Source organism: Haliotis rubra, unplaced genomic scaffold (assembly GCF_003918875.1).
Source record: "Haliotis rubra isolate DU_JTF1 unplaced genomic scaffold, ASM391887v1 Scf819, whole genome shotgun sequence".
In the NCBI taxonomy this organism is placed as follows: Eukaryota; Metazoa; Mollusca; class Gastropoda; order Lepetellida; family Haliotidae; genus Haliotis; species Haliotis rubra.
In genome coordinates, this window is record NW_025767545.1 from 150627 (window position 1) to 174668 (window position 24042).

Sequence of the window (24042 nt, forward strand, 5' to 3'; positions counted from 1 at the left end):
GCTGTATCAACTGAGTGAGTACACAGGGAACGTTGATTGGCTGCTGTATCAACTGAGCGAGTACACAGGGAACGTTGATTGGCTGATGTATCAACTGAGCGAGTACACAGGGAACGTTCATTGGCTGATGTATCAACTGAGTGAGTACACAGGGAACGTTGATGTATCAACTGAGCGAGTACACAGTGAACGTTGATTGGCTGATGTATCAACTGAGCGAGTACACAGGGAACGTTGATTGGCTGATGTATCAACTGAGTGAGTACACAGGGAACGTTGATGTATCAACTGAGCGAGTACACAGTGAACGTTGATTGGCTGATGTATTAACTGAGTACACAGGGAACGTTCATTGGCTGATGTATCAACTGAGTGAGTACACATGGAACGTTGATGTATCAACTGAGCGAGTACACAGTGAACGTTGGTTGGCTGCTGTATCAACTGAGCGAGTACACAGGGAACGTTGATGTATCAACTTAGTGAGTACACTAGGAACGTTGATTGGCTGATGTATCAACTGAGTACACAGGGAACGTTGGTTGGCTGCTGTATCAACTGAGCGAGTACACAGGGAACGTTGATGTATCAACTTAGTGAGTACACAGGGAACGTTGATTGGCTGATGTATCAACTGAGTACACAGGGAACGTTGGTTGGCTGATGTATCAACTGAGTACACAGGGAACGTTCATTGGCTGCTGTATCAACTGAGTACACAGGGAACGTTGATGTATCAACTGAGTGAGTACACAGGGAACGTTGATTGGCTGATGTATCAACTGAGCGAGTACACAGGGAACGTTGATGTATCAACTGAGTGAGTACACAGGGAACGTTGATTGGCTGATGTATCAACTGTATACACAGGGAACAACTGAGTGAGTACACAGGGAACGTTGATGTATCAACTGAGTGAGTACAGGGAACGTTGATTGGCTGCTGTATCAACTGAGTGAGTACACAGGGAAATTGGCTGCTGTATCAACTGAGTGAGTACACAGGGAACGTTGATTGGCTGCTGTATCAACTGAGCTGATGTATCAACTGAGTGAGTACACAGGGAACGTTGATTGGCTGCTGTATCAACTGAGTGAGTACACAGGGAACGTTGATTGGCTGATGTATCAACTGAGTGAGTACACAGGGAACGTTGATTGGCTGATGTATCAACTGAGTACACAGGGAACGTTGATTGGCTGCTGTATCAACTGAGTGAGTACACAGGGAACGTTGAGTATCAACAGTACACAGGGAACGTTGATGTATCAACTGAGTGAGTACGCTGGGAACGTTGATTGGCTGATGTATCAACTGAGCGAGGAACACAGGAACGTTGATGTATCAACTGAGTGAGTACACAGGGAACGTTGATTGGCTGATGTATCAACTGAGTGAGTACACAGGGAACGTTGATTGGCTGCTGTATCAACTGAGTGAGTACACAGGGAACGTTGATTGGCTGATGTATCAACTGAGTACACAGGGAACGTTGATTGGCTGATGTATCAACTGAGTGAGTACACATGGAACGTTGATGTATCAACTGAGCGAGTACACAGTGAACGTTGGTTGGCTGCTGTATCAACTGAACGCGAGTACACAGGAACGTTGATGCTATCAACTTAGTGAGTACACTGGGAACGTTGATTGGCTGATGTATCAACTGAGTACACAGGGAACGTTGGTTGGCTGCTGTATCAACTGAGCGTGATGTATCAACAGGAACACAGGGAACGTTGATGTATCAACTGAGTGAGTACACAGGGAACGTTGATTGGCTGATGTATCAACTGAGTGAGTACACAGGGAACGTTGATTGGCTGCTGTATCAACTGAGTACACAGGGAACGTTGATTGGCTGCTGTATCAACTGAGTGAGTACACAGGGAACGTTGATGTATCAACTGAGTGAGTACACAGGGAACGTTGATTGGCTGATGTATCAACTGAGCGAGTACACAGGGAACGTTGATGTATCAACTGAGTGAGTACACAGGGAACGTTGATTGGCTGACTGTATCAACTGAGTGAGTACACAGGGAACGTTGATTGGCTGCTGTATCAACTGAGTGAGTACACAGGGAACGTTGATTGGCTGCTGTATCAACTGAGTGAGTACACAGGGAACGTTGATTGGCTGATGTATCAACTGAGTGAGTACACAGGGAACGTTGATTGGCTGATGTATCAACTGAGCGAGTACACAGGGAACGTTGATTGGCTGATGTATCAACTGAGTGAGTACACAGGGAACGTTGATTGGCTGATGTATCAACTGAGTGAGTACACAGGGAACGTTGATTGGCTGCAGTATCAACTGAGTGAGTACACAGGGAACGTTGATTGGCTGCTGTATCAACTGAGCGAGTACACAGGGAACGTTGATTGGCTGCAGTATCAACTGAGTGAGTACACAGGGAACGTTGGTTGGCTGCTGTATCAACTGAGCGAGTACACAGGGAACGTTGATTGGCTGCAGTATCAACTGAGTGAGTACACAGTGAACGTTGATTGGCTGCTGTATCAACTGAGTGAGTACACAGGAAACGTCGATTGGCTCATCTATCAACTGAGTGAGTTTTGGCTATAGTGGTTACTACTTATATCTGAAATATAGGCAAACCGTGACAGATTCCTGACATGAGAATGTAGAAATTTCAATGGAAATTGAATATTTGATGATAAACAATGATATTCTCACCATGTAATCCTTTTCCACTTCAACACAATTTTGTTATCCATAGTATCTATAGCATCGCTGTGGACAAAAATGAATTAATTATAAAATTATGAATTAAATGTGTAGCATGAAATACGGAAGACAGGCTGAAACCTTGCCAAATTTGTTGATACAAATTCATAGAACAGAACATGCTGTCACTTTAGTAAATGTTGCGTTTCCAACAGCATTTCAGCATTTCCAGTCGCTTAACTTCATTATCTGTTCAAATGCGAGGCTTACCTACTGTATAGACAACCATATTTACCTTCTTACCTGAATTCAATTACCTAATGGAAAGTCAACAAACTGTTCTAAACAAGTGTTACCGACAAAGCAGGAAATGGTTTTCCTTTTCGCAAAAAAACCTGGGTTAGTAATCAGTTCAAGTGGTCCATACATATAATTATCATATGTTGTCTTTTTCACCCAACGAAATGTTGTCTCACGAGATCCCTGCGAGCTGAAATGTTTTGAAAGGAACACCATAAATCTAAGCAATAAAGACATTAATGTTATTCATTTGCAATATTTGAATATATTAATTTATATCATGTTACGTCTTAAAAAATAGCAACAAACCTACCTCAGAGCAATGACTTGGATCATACAAACATGGCGTAAATGTACAACTGAAAACCACTTCAGTGTACCCTGGTAAACAAAACATCCGAAATATGTCCGTCAGAATGAGATGTTCATTCTCTCCAAGTCTCCAGGACAGGGGGCAACTGAAAAAAAACTCCGGAATAATAAATGCAAACATGACAACAATGTTCGTTTTTAATAGACATATACAGTAGCTCACCTTCATGTTTACAGCAACATGAACACGTCGCATTTTTATATACCACGACAGCCACATCGCATTTGTGAGTTGTCGTTTTGAATTTCACATAAAACATCCATTCTTGACTATCCACAGAAACAAACTCCGTCTGTTGTAAAGAGTGTAATAGCTAGGACATTATATGAACTGATCACCTACAATCAATTATGACACCTGGTGTTCGCGCAAAGGTTTAGCATGTCCATTTACAAAATTTGCCTAATAATAGAAGTAGTTTTGTGTGACACATATTCGTCAATCTTAGGTAACAGAGCCAGAATTATTAGCAAAATATTTATTGTATACCGAATGAGTTTCTTTTCATGTTAAATGATAAAGATTGTTGGTAACTATACGAATGATATTCTGCCATATTCTTCTAACATTCTCAAGATTCAAAAACGGAGACGCATGTTTTAAGGCATACCCCATGAAAAACGTCTATACATTCGTGGATGCACTTACAATACTTCTTGGACCGGTTTCGTATGTGTAATGAAGGTTTAGCCGGTTTGACCCAAACTTGAAAACAATTCAAAGTAAACGTCTTTGAAAAAGTCGGGGTATATGAATTGTAAAACACAAACAAGAACATTTCAGCATCTAATAGTCAAAGTGCACTACAGATTAGGTGAGGTGAAATGGAGTTAAATATTTCGCTCATATGACGACGTGCATGCGTGTGTATGTGTGACTGCTTATAGTAACCCAGAATTAAGCTGGTTTTATAGTGCTAGCTCACTGAGATACCATGCCGCAGTTAAGCATGAATACCACACACAGACACATGATACTGACTCCGAGCTGACCAGTCCTTGATGTACCCATTAATGCCGTGCACCAGGCAGGGACCAACAGGTACCATAGTTTAACGTCTTTTGGTATGACGCGACTGGGGAACAAACCCGCAACCTCCGGGCGGACGCTCTAACCACTACACCACGGAGGCGGTTGTGCACTACAGGCCTTAAACTGGAAAATACATTAGTACAATGGGTAACACGTGGCATATGGTCAATAAAAAGTGTAAAATGTTTCTCACAAGACATGTTACTATATTTGGTCCTAATACTGACCCATCCAAGGCTTTTAGTGCTACAGCCACCTTCCCATCAGGAGAAGATGCTTGGCAGTTCGAAGGTGTGAACAACGGAGTGACGACATCATGCTCTGTAACAAGAAGATGGACATTTCAGCTGAAGACATCATCGAGTGACGACATCATGCCCTGAAACAACAAGATGGACATTTCAGCTGAAGACATTCGAGTGACGACATCATGCCCTGAAACAACAAGATGGACATTTCAGCTGAAGACATTCGAGTGACGACATCATACCCTGAAACAAGAAAAAGGACATTTCAGCTGAAGACACTCAATAATACACTACAGGAGACACAGTCATGCTAATACATGTACCTATCATTGTTTGTCAACAGTATGTATCACTGAGGTGGACAAAAACGAGAATATCTACTCGAAATGTACAGTATGCATTGTCACGAAAGTCAGGTGTCCTGACACCTCTTCGCCAAAAGGCCAGATTAATATGTTGTTATTAACAATCACTTCCACCATGTACACCAGCAGCAGAGGAGTAAACTAGTCCTTGAATAGTTGTTTAGGGAGGCTCATTATTATGCATTACTCTAACACTCCCGGCAGCGATTTATATGTCGGACAGGAACATGCAAATGCTTGATTTATTCGAACCTTCTGTAAGTGTGGCCACCAATCTCACAGGCTCACCAAGGCTGAGGTTTGTGGCCGGTTTCAGGGTTTCAGGGTTTGCTATATACGTCTGTACATTGACTGGTGTCCTCGAAACATCAAATACGTATTTCCCTCGGATCCTGAAACAGGTCAACTAGAATTTAGACTTCACATAGCAATATTTCCAAAATGGAATTTATTTGTTTTCTTCCGCATAAACTGGGCATTACTACAATTAACTTTGGCTTGACTCTAAAATCCAAAGACCTGTCCGCTCGTTGTTTTCAGTTTCCAATCGATACTCATCTTTATAAAGACTAGTCTATGAATAGTGTCTTCTCAGAAATTATTAAGGAGAGATGAGCACAGTTCATTTGAACGTGCTATAAATTCTTACTCCTCTATTTCGACGCTCTTAGATTCATCATAGGCAGCATCAGTTTCAGACAGATCACACTGGACATGAAGTTCCGCATCTTCAAAAGACACCCTGCCCTCGGTCAACTGAAATCTGAACGTCCATTGCAGGATCCCATCACCAAGCTGTTAATGTAAAAATAATATGGTTTTATTGGTCCCCATGTTTCCTGCAAGAATGATTGTGGGTATTTTTTAAGTTTCTTGCTGCGTTTCAGGGCTTTTGTCAGATTTACTATAATATAATTCCATAAAAAAGAATCAGTATTATGAGATTCGAATATAATCAGAACACGTGGATCAGTGATTAAACCCGACAGCCGTGTGGGACGCTGTTTGAAGGCTGTCAGTGAACTGAAAGTGATGGAAACGTATATTTACTCCCTCACTGACAGAACATGAAGGCACAAAAACGACATCAACCAGAAGTAGGCAACCCACGGGCACTGACTGTTCCCTTTCTGGCTGGCTGGTTGGTTATTTAACGCCGCAATATTCCAGCTATAAGTCGGCGTCTGAAAATAATCGAGTCTGGACCAGACAATCCAGTGATCAACAGCATGAGCATTGTTCTACGCGATTGGGATACGATGATATATTTTAACCAAGTCAGCGAGTCTGACCACTCGATCCCGTTAGTCGTCTCTTACGACAAACATGAGTTGCTGAAGACCAATTCTTACCTGGATCTTCACGGGTCTCCCTTTCAAGGCCTCGTTTCTCAAAGCTCTCGTAAGCCTAAGATCTCGTAACTTTTCTCGTAGCATTCGTACCTCCTGTGTTACAGTATAGGAGATTCGAATGCTACGAGAAAAGTTACGAGATCTTAGGCTTACGAGAGCTTTGTGAAACGGGGCCCTGAACTGCTATATGTCTCCATTCATATGAATCGTAATTTCTGCTCAGACAGATAATTTTGCAAACAAACTCAACTCAAGCTTCAGGTATATCGATGATCTGATGTGGTTAAATATAACCCGCTCAAATAGCCATTTACACTTGAGAACTGGAAATGCATGTTTTAATAAAGATGCAAAAATTCAGAAACGTCAATACCTCTGTACAACACTGCATGACATTAGGGGGTGATGCTCCCAAATACGCACCTTTCAGTTTATGTCGAGGAATGCATCAACAGGTCTGTCAGTTGGTGTGTATATTTCACACAACCTTTGAGATACTATCCAGGGTGTCAGTTCGGTTTTAAACAACGTCATACGACTCTTGATCCAATGATGTTTCATCAAGCTTACAACATTCAAGGACACCGTGAACACTTTCATGAACGTTTTATGGTTGTCGTGTGACGTTGATTTTCCGCATTTGACTGTATTCAGTGACAAAAAATGAATCCCATGTTTTGAGCTGGATCTTCATTCAGTATAATTACATTTACGAACAATCAAAGTTTATTCCATAAAGGCCATAGGCCCCAAGTACAAAACTCAACAAAATAATAATGCTAGTGACACATTTGTTAGGTACACCTTTCAAACACTTCTTAACCTTAAACCATTTATGAACATGATGATGTAGAACATGTTAGAAACTGGCTTAGAAATGTAGCTGAATGGTAAAGAAATATATTATCATTTTTGGTTCATATAACTTACGGTATTCGCCGGACAGTCTGGTTCCAAAGTCCCCGACACGTTCTGAATCTGAATATTTAGATACGTTAGTCCATCACCCTTGCTTTCAAATCGGTTCATGTTGCAGTTGGAAGTGATGTCCCCTTCGGCATTCATAGCCCCGACATTCGAGAAGGAGATACCTTTCAGGTCCATGGACACCATCATGGAGTAGCCTCCCCTCTGTTTCATACAGTAGAATGATTCAACTGGAATCGAGAAGGTAAAGAATATAAAGGAAATAAAATATACATCTGTGTGGTACAAGATGTATTCAATGAAGTGAGTGAGTGAGTTTAGTTTAACGCTGCGCTAAGCAATATTCTAGCTATATGGCGGCGGGCTGTAAATAATCGAGCCTGGACCAGACAATCCAGTGAACAACAACATGAGCATCGATCTTCGCAATTGGGATACGATGACATGTGCTAACCAAGTCAGCGAGCCTGACCACCCGATCCCGTTAGTCGCCTCTTACGACAAGCATGGGTTACTGAAGATCAATTCTAACCCGGATCTTCACGGGTGTCAATGAAGTAGTACCTAATAACTGAAGCACCTGCTGATCAGATGACCAGGACGCATGATGCTGAAAGATGTTGCTGTAAATAGCCGCAAACGCTAGACCTGAGATTAGTCCAATACAGCTGCATGTCTTTCAGAAATCTCAACACTGTTGAGAGAGGCAGCTGACGTGGACGTTAGGTTTTGTTCAGAAATCAAATCTTTTATTATTCATGACACACACACTGATAACACTACCCAGTCTAACCAGTGTTTGCAATGCTTTAATTTGCCAGTTGGCCATCAAGGCCTGCTGTTGCCAGCAGGCTTTAAAATCTACAATCCCTGAATGAAATCTACATGCCCATTTTCTTAAAGTCAAACCAATAAACACAAAATAGACTACAGTGTACACAGTTTCAAACTGTTTCTACAAAATCAATTAGCGAAGCCTATGGCGCAGAGAGAAGTTCTTATTTGTTGAAGACTGGTGTTGACATTCCTATGCGCAAATCACTGAAATACCAGGAAGTGAAATTATAAGTTATTGTAACGTGGTGGATCATGGAAAACAATTATGGGACCGATTGTAGTTGGAAAAAAATGACAGATAATTTAGTGAAGGCCACAAGGGCCTGCAAATATTTGAAACTGCCGGCACAATAACAACCGGCACTGGGCCTCCGGGCCAGCGAATATTTCGAACGATGCGGCTAGTTCATATGGTTGTACCTGTGTAACGTCATATATGGTGTCAGCTGGCCTTGAAATAAGCAATGTATCGCTTAAAATTAGCATTTTACACCTGATAATTCAATCTTGCTGATGTTCGTCGAATCATTTTTCCTCACGAATATGAAAATAACTGTGAACCTATGATAACATACCACGAACGACTATTACAGAAATAACACTGTAAAGTATTCGTGTGTATACAAGTTGCGACTGACAGAAAGACGCATGTTCTTACCCGTAGGCTTTTCAAGATCTGGAACAAAAATACGAGTGTAAAATTATATTTTCGCCAAAATAGAATTGCTATTGTGTATATTAATTTATTATTCGGCGTTATTTCAACTGGTGTCATATATAACATCAACCATAACTGTAGTTCTACACGACCTCTGTTACTTTAGGTTTTCCGCTTTAATACTGAGTTGATGTGATACAGCTTTGCTGTCGCTAAAACTATGTAAAACCCAAAACAATGTATTCATAACTCCTGCAAGAATTTAATATCGTACACAGTGAGTATGTTTTTACGCCGCTTTTAGCAACAATCAAGCTATATCACACCGGAGACACAATAAATGGACTTCACACATCGTACCCATGTGGGTTACCGTACAGGGTCCTCAGTGTGACGAGCGAATGCTTTAACCACTGGGCTACCCCTCCGCCAAAAATACTGTACAGAAAAGTTAAGGAAACGATTTTACAGTCTTAGAGCAAAACATTTCATCTTTACGTTTTACTCACATTTGTCACACGTGTCACCAGTCCATCCCGGCTCGCAGCCGTACGGGCACTTCTTGGTTATCTCATTGCAGACATGTCCAAGATAACAGTGGCACTGGCGATCACACTCATCTCCCACCCAGCCAGACTCACAACCTTAAACACCACAGACAGCATGTGTACTTCTCTAAGGTGAATAATGCTTGCACATTGCATGATCATGTGCAAATGTAAATCTTCTGATATTTGAAGGCGAAGCCTTCGTAAGCGAACTGAATCAATGACCAGCTACTCGGACAAGCGACCACATGGCGTCCTTTCTTGTACCAATATTTTTAATCACGTGTATGTACACATATTCTTACCAACTCTTTTCCCACATACATAAGGACGTTTTGTAGAACAGTAGACTTTTCGCCATCTGCCAGTGCCTGGCAACATTACAGTACATCGGTCGCCTCGAGAAGAGCTAAATGCCATGTTAAAGAAATCAAACTGAAAAATAAAAGGTCGATTATTAGTTCAAATGTATTGATAAAAAGACGAAATGGACATATTTTCCAGAGATATATAGCTTTCTGACAATATAATGACCATTAAAGGTACGAATGAATTTTGTTTCTATGTAAATCGGACGGGTTTAATGCAGCCATATTACTATCCGCTATGCGATTTTTTTAGGGCAAACATTTATGCTAATCAAGGAAAACATATTTGATGGAAATTTATACCCCCAATTCACTGGGCTACAACCTATCTAGGCTACGCCGACTAGTGCCGATTCGTCACCTACGATGTTATCGTTCTCAATCGGCCAGTTTTTGTTTATATTTTCCTTTTCTACGCAGTATCTACGGTAAACCTACGTCATAGACGATGAAGAGACTGTAGACTGTATAAATGACGATAACACTGCGATTGAGCACCCGTTGTTGATACGATTGCACCCAGTATTGGCCGATTGGCTACGTGTAAATCACGTTTCTGCGGTGATATATCTACGATTCACTCCCGATTCCTCACGATGCTCGCCGACACAGTGATGTAAGGCTTACGATATCGAAGACTCATTGCCGTAATTACCGATTACACGCGGAGAGTACCGATCGACGCCGAGTAAAGTACGTATAATTGCCGAGTGAGACACGTACAATCGGCCTCCAAACGACAAAATGGACCCGATTCTGGCTAAAAAAGCTGACGACGACAGCCGATTCTTATTATCTAGCAACATGCTCACAGCTGCTACTTCTTCTGCTGCATTAACATATGGGATTGGAGATAGATATCTATCAATACAGAAGGAACCAGGAACCAAAAAGAAGAAGAAAATAGAAACGGCTTTGGGTACGTCCGTGGTTGAGGTTGGAAAGAAGAACTTTGAAAACTATGACAATCTCCTATGTGATCTTACATTCGAAGACACGTCTTCTTTCTTCAACTATCTGCGAATGCCTCCTGATATAGTTGATGAACTGCTTAATTCCCTGTCTCTCAGACTTACCAAAAAAGACACCAACTTCAGGAAAGCTATGCACACTGGTCTGAAATTAGCAGTTACCATAAGGCACCTAGCCTCTGGAGACAAAACCCCTCCCTCTCCTACCATTTCAGAGTGTCAAGACACACCATAGCCATCTTTCTCCCAGGGATGTGCCAAACCACCATAGACCACTACAAGGATACAGTGATTGCATGTCCTGTCACTCAAGGGGATTGGAAGACCATCAGTCTGGAATTCGAGATGGAATCTCCCTCATGCTGTTGGTGCCCTCGATGGGAAACACATCGCGATTTGTAATCCACATGGTAGTGGAAGCCTCTAACACAACTACAAGGGTTTCTTATCCATTGTCCTGTTGGCCCTTGTAGATGCTAATTACCGATTTATATGGGTGGACGTCAGAGGCCTGGGTCAAGTGTCAGATGCTCAAATCTTCAATGCCTCAGAGTTGAAGGAGTGTAAAGAAGATGGAAGCATATCCTTGCCCGAACCTGAACCATTGCCAATTGATGATTTGGATACTTCATACTTGCAGATGATGCATCTGCTCTTCGTCAATATCTAATGAAACCCTACTCAAGAAGAGGTCTGTCAGAAGCTGACCTGATTGCCAACTACAGGATCTCCAGAGCAAGAAGAGTCATTGAGAATGCCTTTGGTATTCTTACAAACCGATGGCAATTTCTTCTCAACACTTCGCAACAGGGTCCAGATGTGGTTATGATTATCATGATTATGGTTGAAGCTGCCGTGTGTCTCCATAACACAGTGCGAATGCGGTACACAGAGTTGCAAGAAATCATGGTGGATAAGGATGCTGCTGAACACAACTTCATCCCTGGGCAGTGCCGTAGTGCTCCTCCATTGATTGTGGAGGCTCGTCCTGAGAGACGGTAGAGAGCGCATCCTGGATGTCTGCTGGTGGTGGGGTGGGTGATCTCACCCTCTTCCTGTTGGCTGTTTTCTTTGATCTTGCCATGTTTCTATGTTCACATTACAGCAGTTGAAATTTGAGTGATGTTGACTTCGATCGCCGGTGCTTTTATATCTTTTCTATCAGTCTGATGTGAATCGTGCAAATCGTGAGTAAAACGTGAACATTACGTAAGTGGATCGTGTCTTATTTGGGAAGAATCGTTCTGATTCGTGGCTTTGACATATCTGCTTTGTTAGGCAGTTAGCTTGTCGGTTCCATGTTGGAGATGTGTCGGGAGGTATTCGTGGTTGATCGGGTGTGAAGTGTGGCATTACGGGGATGGCACGTGCCACTCACTAATGGCACGACTCTTCACGCTTCACCTACGGTTAAGCCGATTGCTCATGATGATTGCCGATGCATTCCGATTAACCCCCGACTCACTGGCGACTATCCCGATCAGTCACGCATAACTTACGACTTTTTTCAATCGGCTCATGTTTATGTACCTGTTCAAAAACTTTGGCCGATTCAAAAACCACTTCCAGATTATGCAGACACACTCACGTATCTTGCTGACCTCTGCCGACTACTCCAGGTATATTTCCGACATTATACGCCCGCTGGCGATTTTAAAAACAAAATGGAATCGGGACCGATCGATCGTAGCCCAGTGAAATGGATGTATTACTCTTTCTCCCCATTTCCCTATTTGTTAAATACGAATGTACATACGATACTACTTAGAAGGAGAATTGGTATATTTCCTCATATCTATGACATTAAATTCGGTGAGCTCGCAAACTTTTGTCTTATTATAGTTCAGTGTCCCGATCCATGAAGCGTTCGTGCCGCTAGGGCCTATCGTACAGCTATACTTAAGCCATTTGCATAGTGCTACGTACGTTTTCTGGATAGGGTCCTTGGCGGTTTGGTTAACGACTCTTGCTAGATCTGGACTCATAAACTTGTATGAAAACGGTCAAGTACTTAATTAGAACTTATTCCATTTCAATCATTTTGTTTCTGCCCATAATTCAACAAATGAATGGTGTTGTATTCCTTGGAGGAATTTCATGGCTCCGGGGCTTTGCGAAACAGAATAATACAATGACATTTTGCGTTAATTCACCTGTATGTCTGCCATATTTCTACTTTCTACTTGAAATTGCTTCAGTCATGAACACATCCGTATCACAAAAGTTGGATGGTGTTTCATTCTCACCTGATCAGTAGGTATATTGTTCCAATAGTACTCTCCAAAACTGTACTGCAGACCGATCCATGCATCATCACGACCACGGATGAGATCTAGAAACAACCATAATGTCGTTAGTAGAGCTGTGACGATATATCGTAGTATCGATAATCGTGATACTTTATCTGACGATAAATATATCGATACGTTTTTTCGTATCGTGATATCTATCGTTGACCTTAAAATTGTTAATTTTCATTAGATATTGACGGTTATGTCAAAATTTCTTGCTATTAAAATATGATTTTTTAAAGAAAATAACTAAAGAAAGCATATCGTGATATGCATAGAATAGAATCTTATCGTTCCAAGATATCGCGATACATATCGTATCGTGAAATTTCTGTATCGTCACACCTCTAGTCGTTAGAGTCACATATATGAATACCTTGATACTGTCTCTATTCATGGGGACATATAAACTGAACTACTTTAGAAACGCAAAAATTTCATCAAAGTTGCTCATAACCGTAAACATGAATTGTAGGAAAGTACAACGTGTCGAAATTTGTGAAGAGGGCACCTTGCCACTGTCTTCACGTCTCTGAGCCCACCCTAATCGACGCTGCCGGTGTCTATGTGTTAGAATAGGGTCGTTGTTGGGACGCCGAGTGTTACCGTAGACGACGTCGTAGAGTTGCCGGACTGATAACACCTCGGTCTAAAGCTGTATGAGTGACAGGCAGACGTCGGTTACCGGGGTCGGACAAAACAATATGGCGATATTCTGTACCTCATATATATATGGACATGTGCGTATGTACCCGAGTGACAAATGTATGGACATTGTACATGATTGTAGTATGCAGCTGAGGGACATATCTTTGGTCATATCAGTATGTATCCAAGCGACATATTTACGGACATGCCAGTACGCAGCTGAGGACATGTCAGTATTTACCTGAATGACATACACATGGACATGTTGGTATGTTCATGAGAGACATGTTATGTGCTTGAGGGTATGCTGGTCAGGTATATGTTTAAGGAATAGCTGGGGGGGTTTCTTTAAAGAAATTCTGCCATGGATGCTGTCGGGTCAGAATTATGTCCACTATACGCATAAATGCAAATAGCAGTGTCTCATGCACAGCGAGTATCACAAGCATTTGTCTCGCCTTTAAGCACTTCAACATACCTTGTACAACTTTGTTCTCCTCCTTGTTTTTAATCACTGCCAGAACAGAATCCTGTCCTTCACATACTTTATTAGCATAATATCTTCCGAGTTTTCGTTCCACAAACTTGAAGCACGTTCTTTGAACTTGTGTCCAGCCGTCAGAACACTCTAAGGAAAAAACAATTTGATATTCTGTTCAAAGGCGCTGTCAAAACAAACTAAACATACATATGAAACGTTTTCCATAGAGCATAGTGGTTTAAAGTTTGAAATTAAACAAAAATTCTTTTAACTGCATCAAGAAACTATTCAAAAATTATTTTAACTGCTCATAGTAGTCTGTGTTTCAAAATATTTTAATGCAAATATAAAAACCCATAAGATGGAAATTGTACTTAGAATATGCATTTATCTTTCTGTGGGATTTGGTGAACACTATCAATTTATTAATTCAGAACAAAAAACAAATGACACGCATATCACTGGCACCACTAATTGTATGAATCATTGAAAGAACCGGATATCAAAACAATCAGAGTCATGAACATACCTTTTATTATTCCACTTTGAGTGGTGCTTAACAGAACCAAGCCGGCAAGCCAGATGAAAATACGAACAGTCTCCATAGCCTATACACGAAGGTCTGCAAACATAGTTTTGAACTATCGTTGACATTCTGGTATTCATTGTTTAATAGCTTTCATTGAAATGACACAGGAAGCAGGCCTCATAGAAGCTGATGGGGACAGTTAGTCATGTTTAACACCACTTTATCCGTGGTATTAAATCAGAACATGGACATGTGGAGCTTTCAGTTTTAATGTCGATCTCGCAGCTAATATAGGCAATGTTACTACTCAGACGTCGCGAAATGTCATAGTCCTTGAACATATGTATTTAGTGGGAGAGAATGGGTGTAAATGTTCATTGTGATATATGAGGTTGTTCGGTAGTTGTTGGTATCGACACACTGTCACCATTAGTAAAATGATTAGAGCCCGCTATGTATTCCGAGAACATATATATTTAGGAAAGTCAAAGTAAAGTAAAGCTTTCATTAACTACACAAATGAGCATTAATTAATTTATTCCACCCTATTATTCATAGACTTTAATTCATGGGCTTTATCTCCTGCTATTATTCATAGGAATTATTTCAGGCTATTATCCACAGGATTTATTCCATACTATTATTTTATTATGTTTACCTTGTCTCTCAGTGTCCGTTCATCAAGAAACTATTCAACTGTTCCCAACTATTAAAGTGTGGGATGATTGTTTTCATATCATGCCTTCAGCAAACTTTCAGTAGTATAATATGCATCTCTGGCACAGTTGTCTTCTCTCTGTGCACTCAGGTTCTGGACTGGACCTTTTTTAATGATATACGTACATTACAGGTTTTATTTCACATTGAATTGGAAACACTTAGTGTTTGAATGATTGGTCTTAACCATAATTTGTTTTGAAACTTTTTTTCAGTTCTGTCATTTGATGGAATGCCGTGATGCTTAATACAGAGTCTTATTGCAGATGGCGTCACTAGATATGCTTTGGGGACACTGGCAGTCATCGAAACTCGAGAACGGTCCTTAGCGGGTGAGACTTCTTTGTTTTTATTTTAATTTTGTTTTATCTATTCATTCATTTGGGTTTTAATGGTTTGTTCCCTGTGGTTTTAATGATTAAGATTTGTTGGATTTTTTTTCACGAAAATAAATAAATTCCAAGTTATGTGGTTCGGGACTGCCGCCACTAATATACGTGACACCCACAAAAAGCGTTCCGTTAACCATGTGATAGCCCTCTCTCTCTCTCTCTCTCTCTCTCTCTCTCTCTCTCTCTCTCTCTCTCTCTCTCTCTCTCTCTCTCTCTCTCTCTCTCTCTCCAAAAAAAAAAGACGAAATAATTGCTTTCATTAAAATTGTTTTAAAAAATGCAACCTCGCGATAAAGGATCAAATTGAAGAGAGGGAAAATACATTTTTCTTCATAAGTGCGCCAGAGTTATCTTTCTTTGTTCCGTTTGCTTACAGGTGGTGCTTATTTTCAACATGGCTGCGCCCATAGAGGTACATGCTTTTACAGTATTTTCTTAAAATGATCCCGTTTATTAATGGGTCTGCCATTAAGGAAATTAATTCAGTACAATTTATGCGTAAACATGTGATCGAGTATGCTGTTGTCAGCGTTTTCCACTCTGCGTTTTGAAGATGACAACTGCTGATGCAAGTCCCCCAACCCCCTCCCACATACACCAGTGACATTTAGGCCGTGCGAGCATGATAAACATAGTACAGACTAATTAAGCTAGTTGATACAGTGTAACGTCAACTTGAAACGGGTGAAGGAAATAAAAAACAAAACACTCCCCCGTGACATCTTGAATATTTACGATATGTCGAAGTCTAGTCGTGAACCATACATGCACTATGTCTGTCTGTCTGTGATGATACATTCTGTGTGCAGGTTCTACTTACTAGCGATGCATCAGGTCAGCTGTGGAATGCATGTGTATGGGACTTGGAGACAGGAAGCAGTCTCACCACATACAAAGGTGGAAGCACCAGTCCCCGAACACTTGCCACCCTGGGACAGGACTACCTGATCGGTGCCAACCCAACTAAGCCTTTGTTGAATGTATGGAGTCTACAAAAAAGGGTCAGTGGATGGAAATGTTCATGTTGGCTGATCGTTTGTATGTTACAGGTGTCCTATTACAAAATGATAGCAGATGATAGCAAATGTCTTTTTAGAAGATAATGATAACCATCATACTGTCTGATAGTGGTGCTCCGATTAATTGAAATAATCGTAGATTGGTCGCAGTGACCAAACGACCAAGCAATCAATCACATTTTCTCATAATCAAGCACAAACAATTTGGGAACTACTGTTTTAGTGTTTGAAACACTTGACAATGGAACATAAAAATGTGTTTAATTCTTAGAAAACTCACTTCTCTTACTGAAAAGTCATGACTAAATATTTCTTGAAGACTCTGGGAAGTTTATGTTCATGATATATTAGTCATCACCTTAAAGTAGCAAGCTGCATCATTTTACACTGCGCAGTTTCTCAATAAAACAAAAAACAACAGAGAACCAATGTTTTTTCTTTATACCTGCAATAGCAAACCTGAAAAGGAAAATTTTAAAAATGACGCTAAGCAATTATTTTTGGTACTTGCTCGTTGGTAATGAACCAATCATCAATTGTGAGATATCAACCAGTTCCCAACACTACTGTCTCATTATTACTATAGTCACATCTTATTGTTTCCATGGTGACTTGTGCCTTGTCAGCTGATCCTTGTGCCTTGTCAGCTGATTGTAACTGGTGTATTTGGCCCATCACTGGGCTTCATTCGGTCATCTAAGTGACACAATATACTGTGTACAGCTGCGTCCCTGAGATTGCGAGATACAATTTCAGACCCCTCTGATTATGACACATACAGACCCGTGCCAGTTATATTCGGACACTTGACGTAATGTCCATAGACTTACATTGTTATTTCAGTGTAGCATAAATAATTTTCATGAAGTGAGTTTAGGATGGATCTATATAAAATTTGACAGGCAAATTTGAAATCATCTCTGCTCTGCGCACATAACTTCAGTTCAATTTTCCGACCAATATTTAACTCATGATATCACATTTATCAACTTACAGGTGGTTCCACAATGCACAATCACATAGGCTGCCATGTTAAAGAGTTCACGGCTCTGTACATATGTTGATTAAATTGTTGCCATTCGATAAATAAGCAACGGAAAATTAAACAGAAATTGTGTAATTATGTGATTGTAGGTAAGATGATTCCTCACAAGTGTGCAAAATTTGACTTGGAACTTACGAAAATTAATTTCATGAAAATTATTTATGCTACACTAAATTAACATGTAAGTCTATGGAAATTATCAAGTGTCCAAATATAACTGGCACGGGTCTGTAGCTCATCAACACCCCATACCTGTACTTGTGGTAAACACCTAAGCTTGTTTCTTTGTTTTTTAACACACTCAGCACAATTACGGTGGTGGTGTGCTGTAAATAATCGAGTCTCGACCAGACAATCCACTGATCAACAGCATGAGCATCAGTCTACACAATCGGGATACCGAAGCACCTTAGCACAGAAGTGTCAAATGACAAGAAGATATCACTTTCAAATTTCCTCACTCATTATGCTCCAAGTAACATATTACTGAGGTATTCTCAAACCCAGTTCACTCACTCATATACACTTACAGAACCAGTCTCAGATGCGGATGGTGTGTCCAGGTAGAGTGACCTCCCTTGACGTGTCACCTGATGGGAGTTATTGTGTGGCAGGAATTGCTGACAAGATACATGTCTGGCAGGTAGGGAGTTGTCATAGGTTTATGTTACATTTCATCACTGCTGTTTTACTGAATCTTCGGGGGAATCATAAAAAATGAATAGTGGAACAGGCGTGTTATACTACATAATTCACAAAAGCAATGAAAGATGAATTTATCATGAAGTGCAATTGCTTTATTTCAGTGTCCATATTTACGCTTAATTCAAATGTGTTATCAACAGAAATGTTAAGTAACTCTTTTATTAAAGATGGGACTCAAAATTATTAATTTTCATCTTTAATAGTAACCTTCTGTTCTAGCATTGAAAATTCATGTGTATGATTTTATGCACTGTTAAATTATCTGTTACTTTGAAAGTAGTACATGGATTACTGAAGCCAGGTTATATACTAAATATTGACATATGAAGGTGGATTTCAATAGTGATGCTGTAAATAAGTAAAATGTTAAACTTAATGTTGCATGATTTTGTTGCAGGTGTGTAATGGGAATCTATTAGCAGTTGTCAGTCGGCACTATCAGAACATTAACTGTATCAAGTTCACAGACGATGGCAGCCATTTTGTTTCTGGAGGAGAAGACAATCTTGTGATAGCATGGTCTCTTGTCAGGTATGTTTGTAATCCTCTTCCCCTGCACAATCTGTCCTGAGAGTTGTGATGTCCTCTAGCCTAAATTTGTCTTTTGTGTGAGATTCTTCACATGTATAATGTGCAGTCCATTTCAGGTGTCCCTAAGATATGATCAGTTGTAACACAGATGAGTGTGAATTATGCTGCAATCTGATTAGTTGGAAATCCTGATTGATAAGATTTTCCTGGACTAACATCTGATGGGTGACCATTCTTATCATGTTTCCTGAGAATCTCTATGGCTGCTGTCCTGCCTTAGGCTGAAATACTATGGTTTATAGTCATGACATCTTTATATCTTTGTACAAAATATGTCATTGTTTACCCAGCAATAACTAGGTACTTGGTAGGACGAGTTTAAAATGTGAAAATAGAACAATCAAGTTCATAAGCATGATAAGTCAGTTTGGGATGTATACTTCGCAGAGAGCTATAAAAGCACTTCCATGTACACAATTCCATTTACCACAGTAATTAGTTTAGTTCAGTTTTTTAGCGTTTGCGATTAGAATAAGAGCTATACAACTGTACATTTTGTTTCAGGTTAGTGTCCATCTCACAGTATTCACAGAGCCGTCCAGAACCAAGACATGTCTGGTCAGGGCACTCACTTCCTGTCACAGACCTCCATGTTGGGTGTGGAGGAAGTAGAGCAAGAGTTATCTCCTCTTCCAGAGACAATACATGCAAGGTGAGAGAGGCCAGTCTTGAGCCACAGTGTAACAAGGAAAGCAAAGCACTGGATTGCCATTGAGCTTGGTTGAAAAAGACTTTGGAAGTGATTACATTGGAATAAGGTGACAATGAGATTACACAATGATAATTCATAATAGCAATCTTTGGTTTGCCAGGTCCAGATTTTATTGCATTATGTGTTTTTCACTCTCTCAACCTATATGGTATTCTGTTTTCAGGATTTGTGTACACTGTAACTGTCTTTAATGTTTTACATTAAGACTTCTGTTCTGTAACAGTGAACAGAAATAACATCTTTTTGAATAATTGATATGTTTCATTTTCAGCAAATTAAGCACAAAATCCACAAGTTTGTGCATAATTTGCTTCTTCATATTGGCATATTGACTTAAAAGTTCCCCCAAATTTACTTGGTCTTTAATGCCTATCTATTGGGGGTACTGTTTCTGTTTGTAGTTGTGGGACTTGAGCTCAGGGGAGCTGCTGTGTACGCTGGTGTTTGACTCGTGTATCACGTCTGTTGCCATGGACAACATGGAGTTGCGGGTGTTTGCCGGAGACAGTAATGGCAACATACATGCCGTGGCAATGTTTACACAGGTAGGGAAGTCCTAGATTATCGTTACGGTTGGAAAATATCAATACAGGGTGTGTTGTGTTGTTAACCCACAAGATATGTGGTTTGTGATGATTTGTAAATGAGTGAATGTCCATGCTGATTCATAAAGCCTTTCTCATTTTAGAGCTTATATTCCATTTTTCAGCCTGTGAAAACAGAACGACACATAACAACCAATACTACTAGCCATGAGGGTGTCACCATGTTCAAAGGCCATCAGTATGTATATCACGTTAACTTCAACACCTGTTTGCCTATCTTAATGATTATTAGAATTCCAAAACAATTTATAGTTGTTGTAAAAATGATAAATACTAGTAGCATATGCCCAAGTCATCAGCTGTTAATTGCATGAAATTTCTATCTTCATAGTCATACATCTTAATTTCAATTCCCATTTTAATATCAGCGTTAATATTAAGATCATTTTGTCATATACTCTGAAAAGGTTTGAGTAGTTGGGGCTATGCGTAGCTTTAAGGCTGGATTGATAGTGTTAATTATTTGCTTGTCACTCACTTTCAAGAATGTAGGTCTTTGACTGTTGATTTCTTTATCCAATCTTCCATATGTAAATTTGGTTGTCCATAAAATTTGTTTGTCGCACAAATCATACAAAGAAAAGCATTCCATATAATTTCTCAAGGCATGAACATTCTACAAGGAACATACAGCTTGCTGTACTGAAAACCAATCTACAAGCCAAATTATATCATACAGCTTCTTTTATCACTGACACAGTCACACATCTTTAACAGTCTTCACTAAAAGAGATAATGTTCAATATCATGAATAGTAATCTCAGTATGAAATGAAGAAAGATAAGACATTTAAGGAATGTTGTTTTTTCTTGTCTTTTAAGAAAACAAGTTACATGTTTATCTGTATCCATGGATGGAACAAGGCTAGTGTCTGGGTCACATGACGCATCTGTGAGGATCTGGGATGTATTCAGCGGTCAGTGTGTCCGAACATTAGCTCATAAAGGTAAGCTAGGTTATCAACATGTTGCATGGGATTTAGAAGCGTTCACTCACCCTGGGATTCCAGTGGAAAATTCACCCTTACCTTTCATGGTTTGTCAAGGATTCCAGTGGCAGTCAGGTCCACAGTTGTTAGGGCTTTTGCCACCTGTGAAGGTTGTGAACATGTGCCACCTGTGAAGGTGGTGAACAGGGGGCACCCAGTGGCGGTGGTGAACATGTACTCCCTGTGGAGGTGAACATGTGCCCCCTGTGAGTGGTGAACATGTGCTCCCTGTGGAGGTGGGGCACCGAGTGGAGGTGGTGAACATGTGCCCCTTGTGGAGGTGGTGAACATGTGCTCCCTGTGGAGGTGGTGAACATGTTTTCCCTGTGGAGGTGGTGAACATGTGCTCCCTGTGGAGGTGGTGAACATGTGCCTTGTTTTGAGATGGTGAACATGTATCACCTGTGGAGGTGGTGAACATGTACCACTTGTATAGGTGGTGAACATGTGCCACCACTGGAGGCTGGATATTTAATGATGTGCAAATACTCAGTAACGTCCTCATCAGAAATCAAACCTGAAAAACCCCCAATGTTTTCCACAACACTGTCTACTTGAACTCAAACATTGTCAGCTATAGAAGGTCACTATGTGACACAATGATACAGTGAATGGCATCATACAATAATGACAAATGAAAGTGTCATATTCATAGAATGTAAACATAAAATCACTTGGGAATTTTCTGAAGATTTATAGTGTCAGCATAAATGTTGCCATGGTGATTGTTTTGTTTTTCACATTTTGGATGTTTCATCACATTCATACACAGTGAAAAATCAAGAAGAAATCAATACCGGTACTTTGAATTCCTATTTAACATTTCAAGCAGTCAGTTTCCATTTCAATTCTGTGAGTACGAAACTAATACTGCTTCTTTTTCTCCAAGATGTGATCACGAACGTGTTCCTGAAACAAACCCCCCGGGGTGTGGCGTTGCCCGACAGCAGACCTCAGCTTCCTCTTCAACACTTCAAGCGCCAACTGGTGTCCACACAAGCTGATGATACAATTTCTGACAAGTCACAAGTGTTTGATGTCTGGCTTCATGAAACACATCAGGTTGACATTGCCTTTGTTTACATGTCCTTCCTTTTCTGTTCTGTATAATTCATTAACTTAATTCTTGTAAGTTTTGTTTTATGTAAGTTTTTAGAATTGTGTAATGAAGGACTATGTTATCAAGTCTTGAATTTTCTAATTGTTTGCTGACTGTTTCAGTTGAATCAGTACATGGCTCATCCTGCATCTAATGAAATGATGAAAGTGAGTATATTTCTTGGTGGTCAGTGTTTCATGTGTACATTACTACATGTCCAAAGGTAAGGTCCTCCACTATCCTTCAGTACACTCAGTACTATGCATTCATTACTGAAGGTAGTTACAAAGCAAAAGTTGTGAAAGAGTAATGGCCAGAGAGCATAAGATGGTTTGACAACTGAGTGTGTCATAGTAAGAGAGGTCAAAAGATGGTATACTTGTTCCCAGTGTGGCTCTCAAGATTAAGGGGATACAGTGAAGACCGGGTGGCTCAAAGTCGGTATACAGTGTTACAGCATACTATTTGCATTGCAATTCATCACTTCTTTCATCAATCAATACACTCCTAGGCCGACAAAAAATTTCGACGAAGTAAAGTACGAACTAATAGCACATTTATCAATGGGTAGTTGTTTATTCAGTGAAGTTTCAGACTGAGATTCCTGGCACTAGGCCGAGTGTCCATCGGTGCCTGGAAAAAACCGAATGGTATCAGAAAGCTTATTTTATTCATACTGCCCCAAACAATAGGATCTGCATCAGAATTCAAGGGTAGTTCGGGTAATCGGACCCACAACACTTTTTTAGGCCCTATTAAGCATCCATACTCTGCTTTATTCAGATTTTGGTAAATAATATATCCTTCATATATAAAAGTAGGTACATAGACATCCCAGGAGCCGATGTGTCTGTGTGACTCACATACAGTGCTTGAATACCATTCCTTGTATCCTGCCTTAGTACTGATGGAGCAGACACAATGTTGACATACACTGAAACAATGTAACATTCTTCTGTAGAGTTCCAGTCATGATGACCACACCCAAGCCAAGCTGGAGGAGGAGGTGGTTCGACTCCAGGGCGACCTGGACCGACTGCAGGGTGCTAACCAGGACCTGTACCAGTATGCTGTACATAACATACTCACTACTAAATAAACTGTATACCCTACAACTTGCTGTGTTTATACATAAACACTGTTTCTAATCTTTGTAAACCAGGTCATCAAGTTGGGATTGTAGAATATGTACATATCAACATGTGTTTGGATCTGTTATAGAAAACAATCTGGTGAATAGAGATGATCGTAAGTCTCAAACGTAACGTAGACTTAATAGAAAAAATCATAGTGCCAAGATCACTTTGTGAGTGAGTGTGTTTAGTTTTACGCTGCACTCAGCAATATTCCAGCAAAATGGCATCAGTCTGTAAATAATTGATCCAGTGATCAACAACATGAGCATTGATCTATGCAATTGGGATATGATGACGTGTCAGCCAAGTCAGCGAGCCTGACCACCCGATCCCGTTAGTCGCCTCATAGAACAAGCATGGGTTGATGAAGATCAATTCTGACCCGGATCTTCACAGGTTGATCGCTTTGT

General features: G+C 40.3%; 2 protein-coding genes across 2 annotated transcripts; one reads left to right on the forward strand and one right to left on the reverse strand.

The window, feature by feature from the left end:
• Positions 1-2253: 2253 nt before the first annotated feature.
• Positions 2254-14712, reverse strand: LOC124261974. The gene is made up of 13 exons (XM_046696333.1): positions 14624-14712; positions 14092-14241; positions 12921-13006; positions 9641-9770; positions 9297-9431; positions 8788-8805; positions 7296-7522; positions 5663-5808; positions 5266-5405; positions 4628-4721; positions 3309-3453; positions 2705-2761; positions 2254-2609 (listed from the first exon to the last, which is right to left on the reverse strand). Exons 1-12 carry the CDS (start codon positions 14697-14699, stop codon positions 2738-2740), a joined length of 1371 nt encoding a protein of 456 aa, XP_046552289.1. The 5' UTR covers positions 14700-14712; the 3' UTR covers positions 2254-2609; positions 2705-2737.
• A 1396-nt stretch (positions 14713-16108) lies between these two features.
• Positions 16109-23611, forward strand: LOC124261970 (WD repeat-containing protein 18-like). The gene is made up of 11 exons (XM_046696330.1): positions 16109-16144; positions 16542-16733; positions 18329-18439; positions 18899-19032; positions 19597-19744; positions 20206-20349; positions 20514-20587; positions 21231-21355; positions 22287-22459; positions 22619-22663; positions 23458-23611. The coding sequence occupies exons 1-11, from the start codon at positions 16127-16129 to the stop codon at positions 23593-23595; spliced, it is 1302 nt and encodes a 433-aa protein (XP_046552286.1). The 5' UTR covers positions 16109-16126; the 3' UTR covers positions 23596-23611.
• Positions 23612-24042: the final 431 nt, after the last annotated feature.

Excerpts from the sequence above, each read along its gene's own strand:
- LOC124261974 (XM_046696333.1), bottom strand. The coding sequence starts at position 14,699 with ATGGAGACTGTTCGTATTTTCATCTGGCTTGCCGGCTTGGTTCTGTTA. Across the intron at positions 4,722-5,265 it reads GGTGGCCACACTTACAGAAG|AGCATGATGTCGTCACTCCG; the intron begins GTTCGAATAAAT and ends TTCTTGTTACAG. Across the intron at positions 3,454-4,627 it reads GCACTAAAAGCCTTGGATGG|TTGCCCCCTGTCCTGGAGAC; the intron begins GTCAGTATTAGG and ends GTTTTTTTTCAG.
- LOC124261970 (XM_046696330.1), top strand. Across the intron at positions 20,588-21,230 it reads ACCATGTTCAAAGGCCATCA|AAAACAAGTTACATGTTTAT; the intron begins GTATGTATATCA and ends TTGTCTTTTAAG. Across the intron at positions 22,460-22,618 it reads GGCTTCATGAAACACATCAG|TTGAATCAGTACATGGCTCA; the intron begins GTTGACATTGCC and ends TGACTGTTTCAG.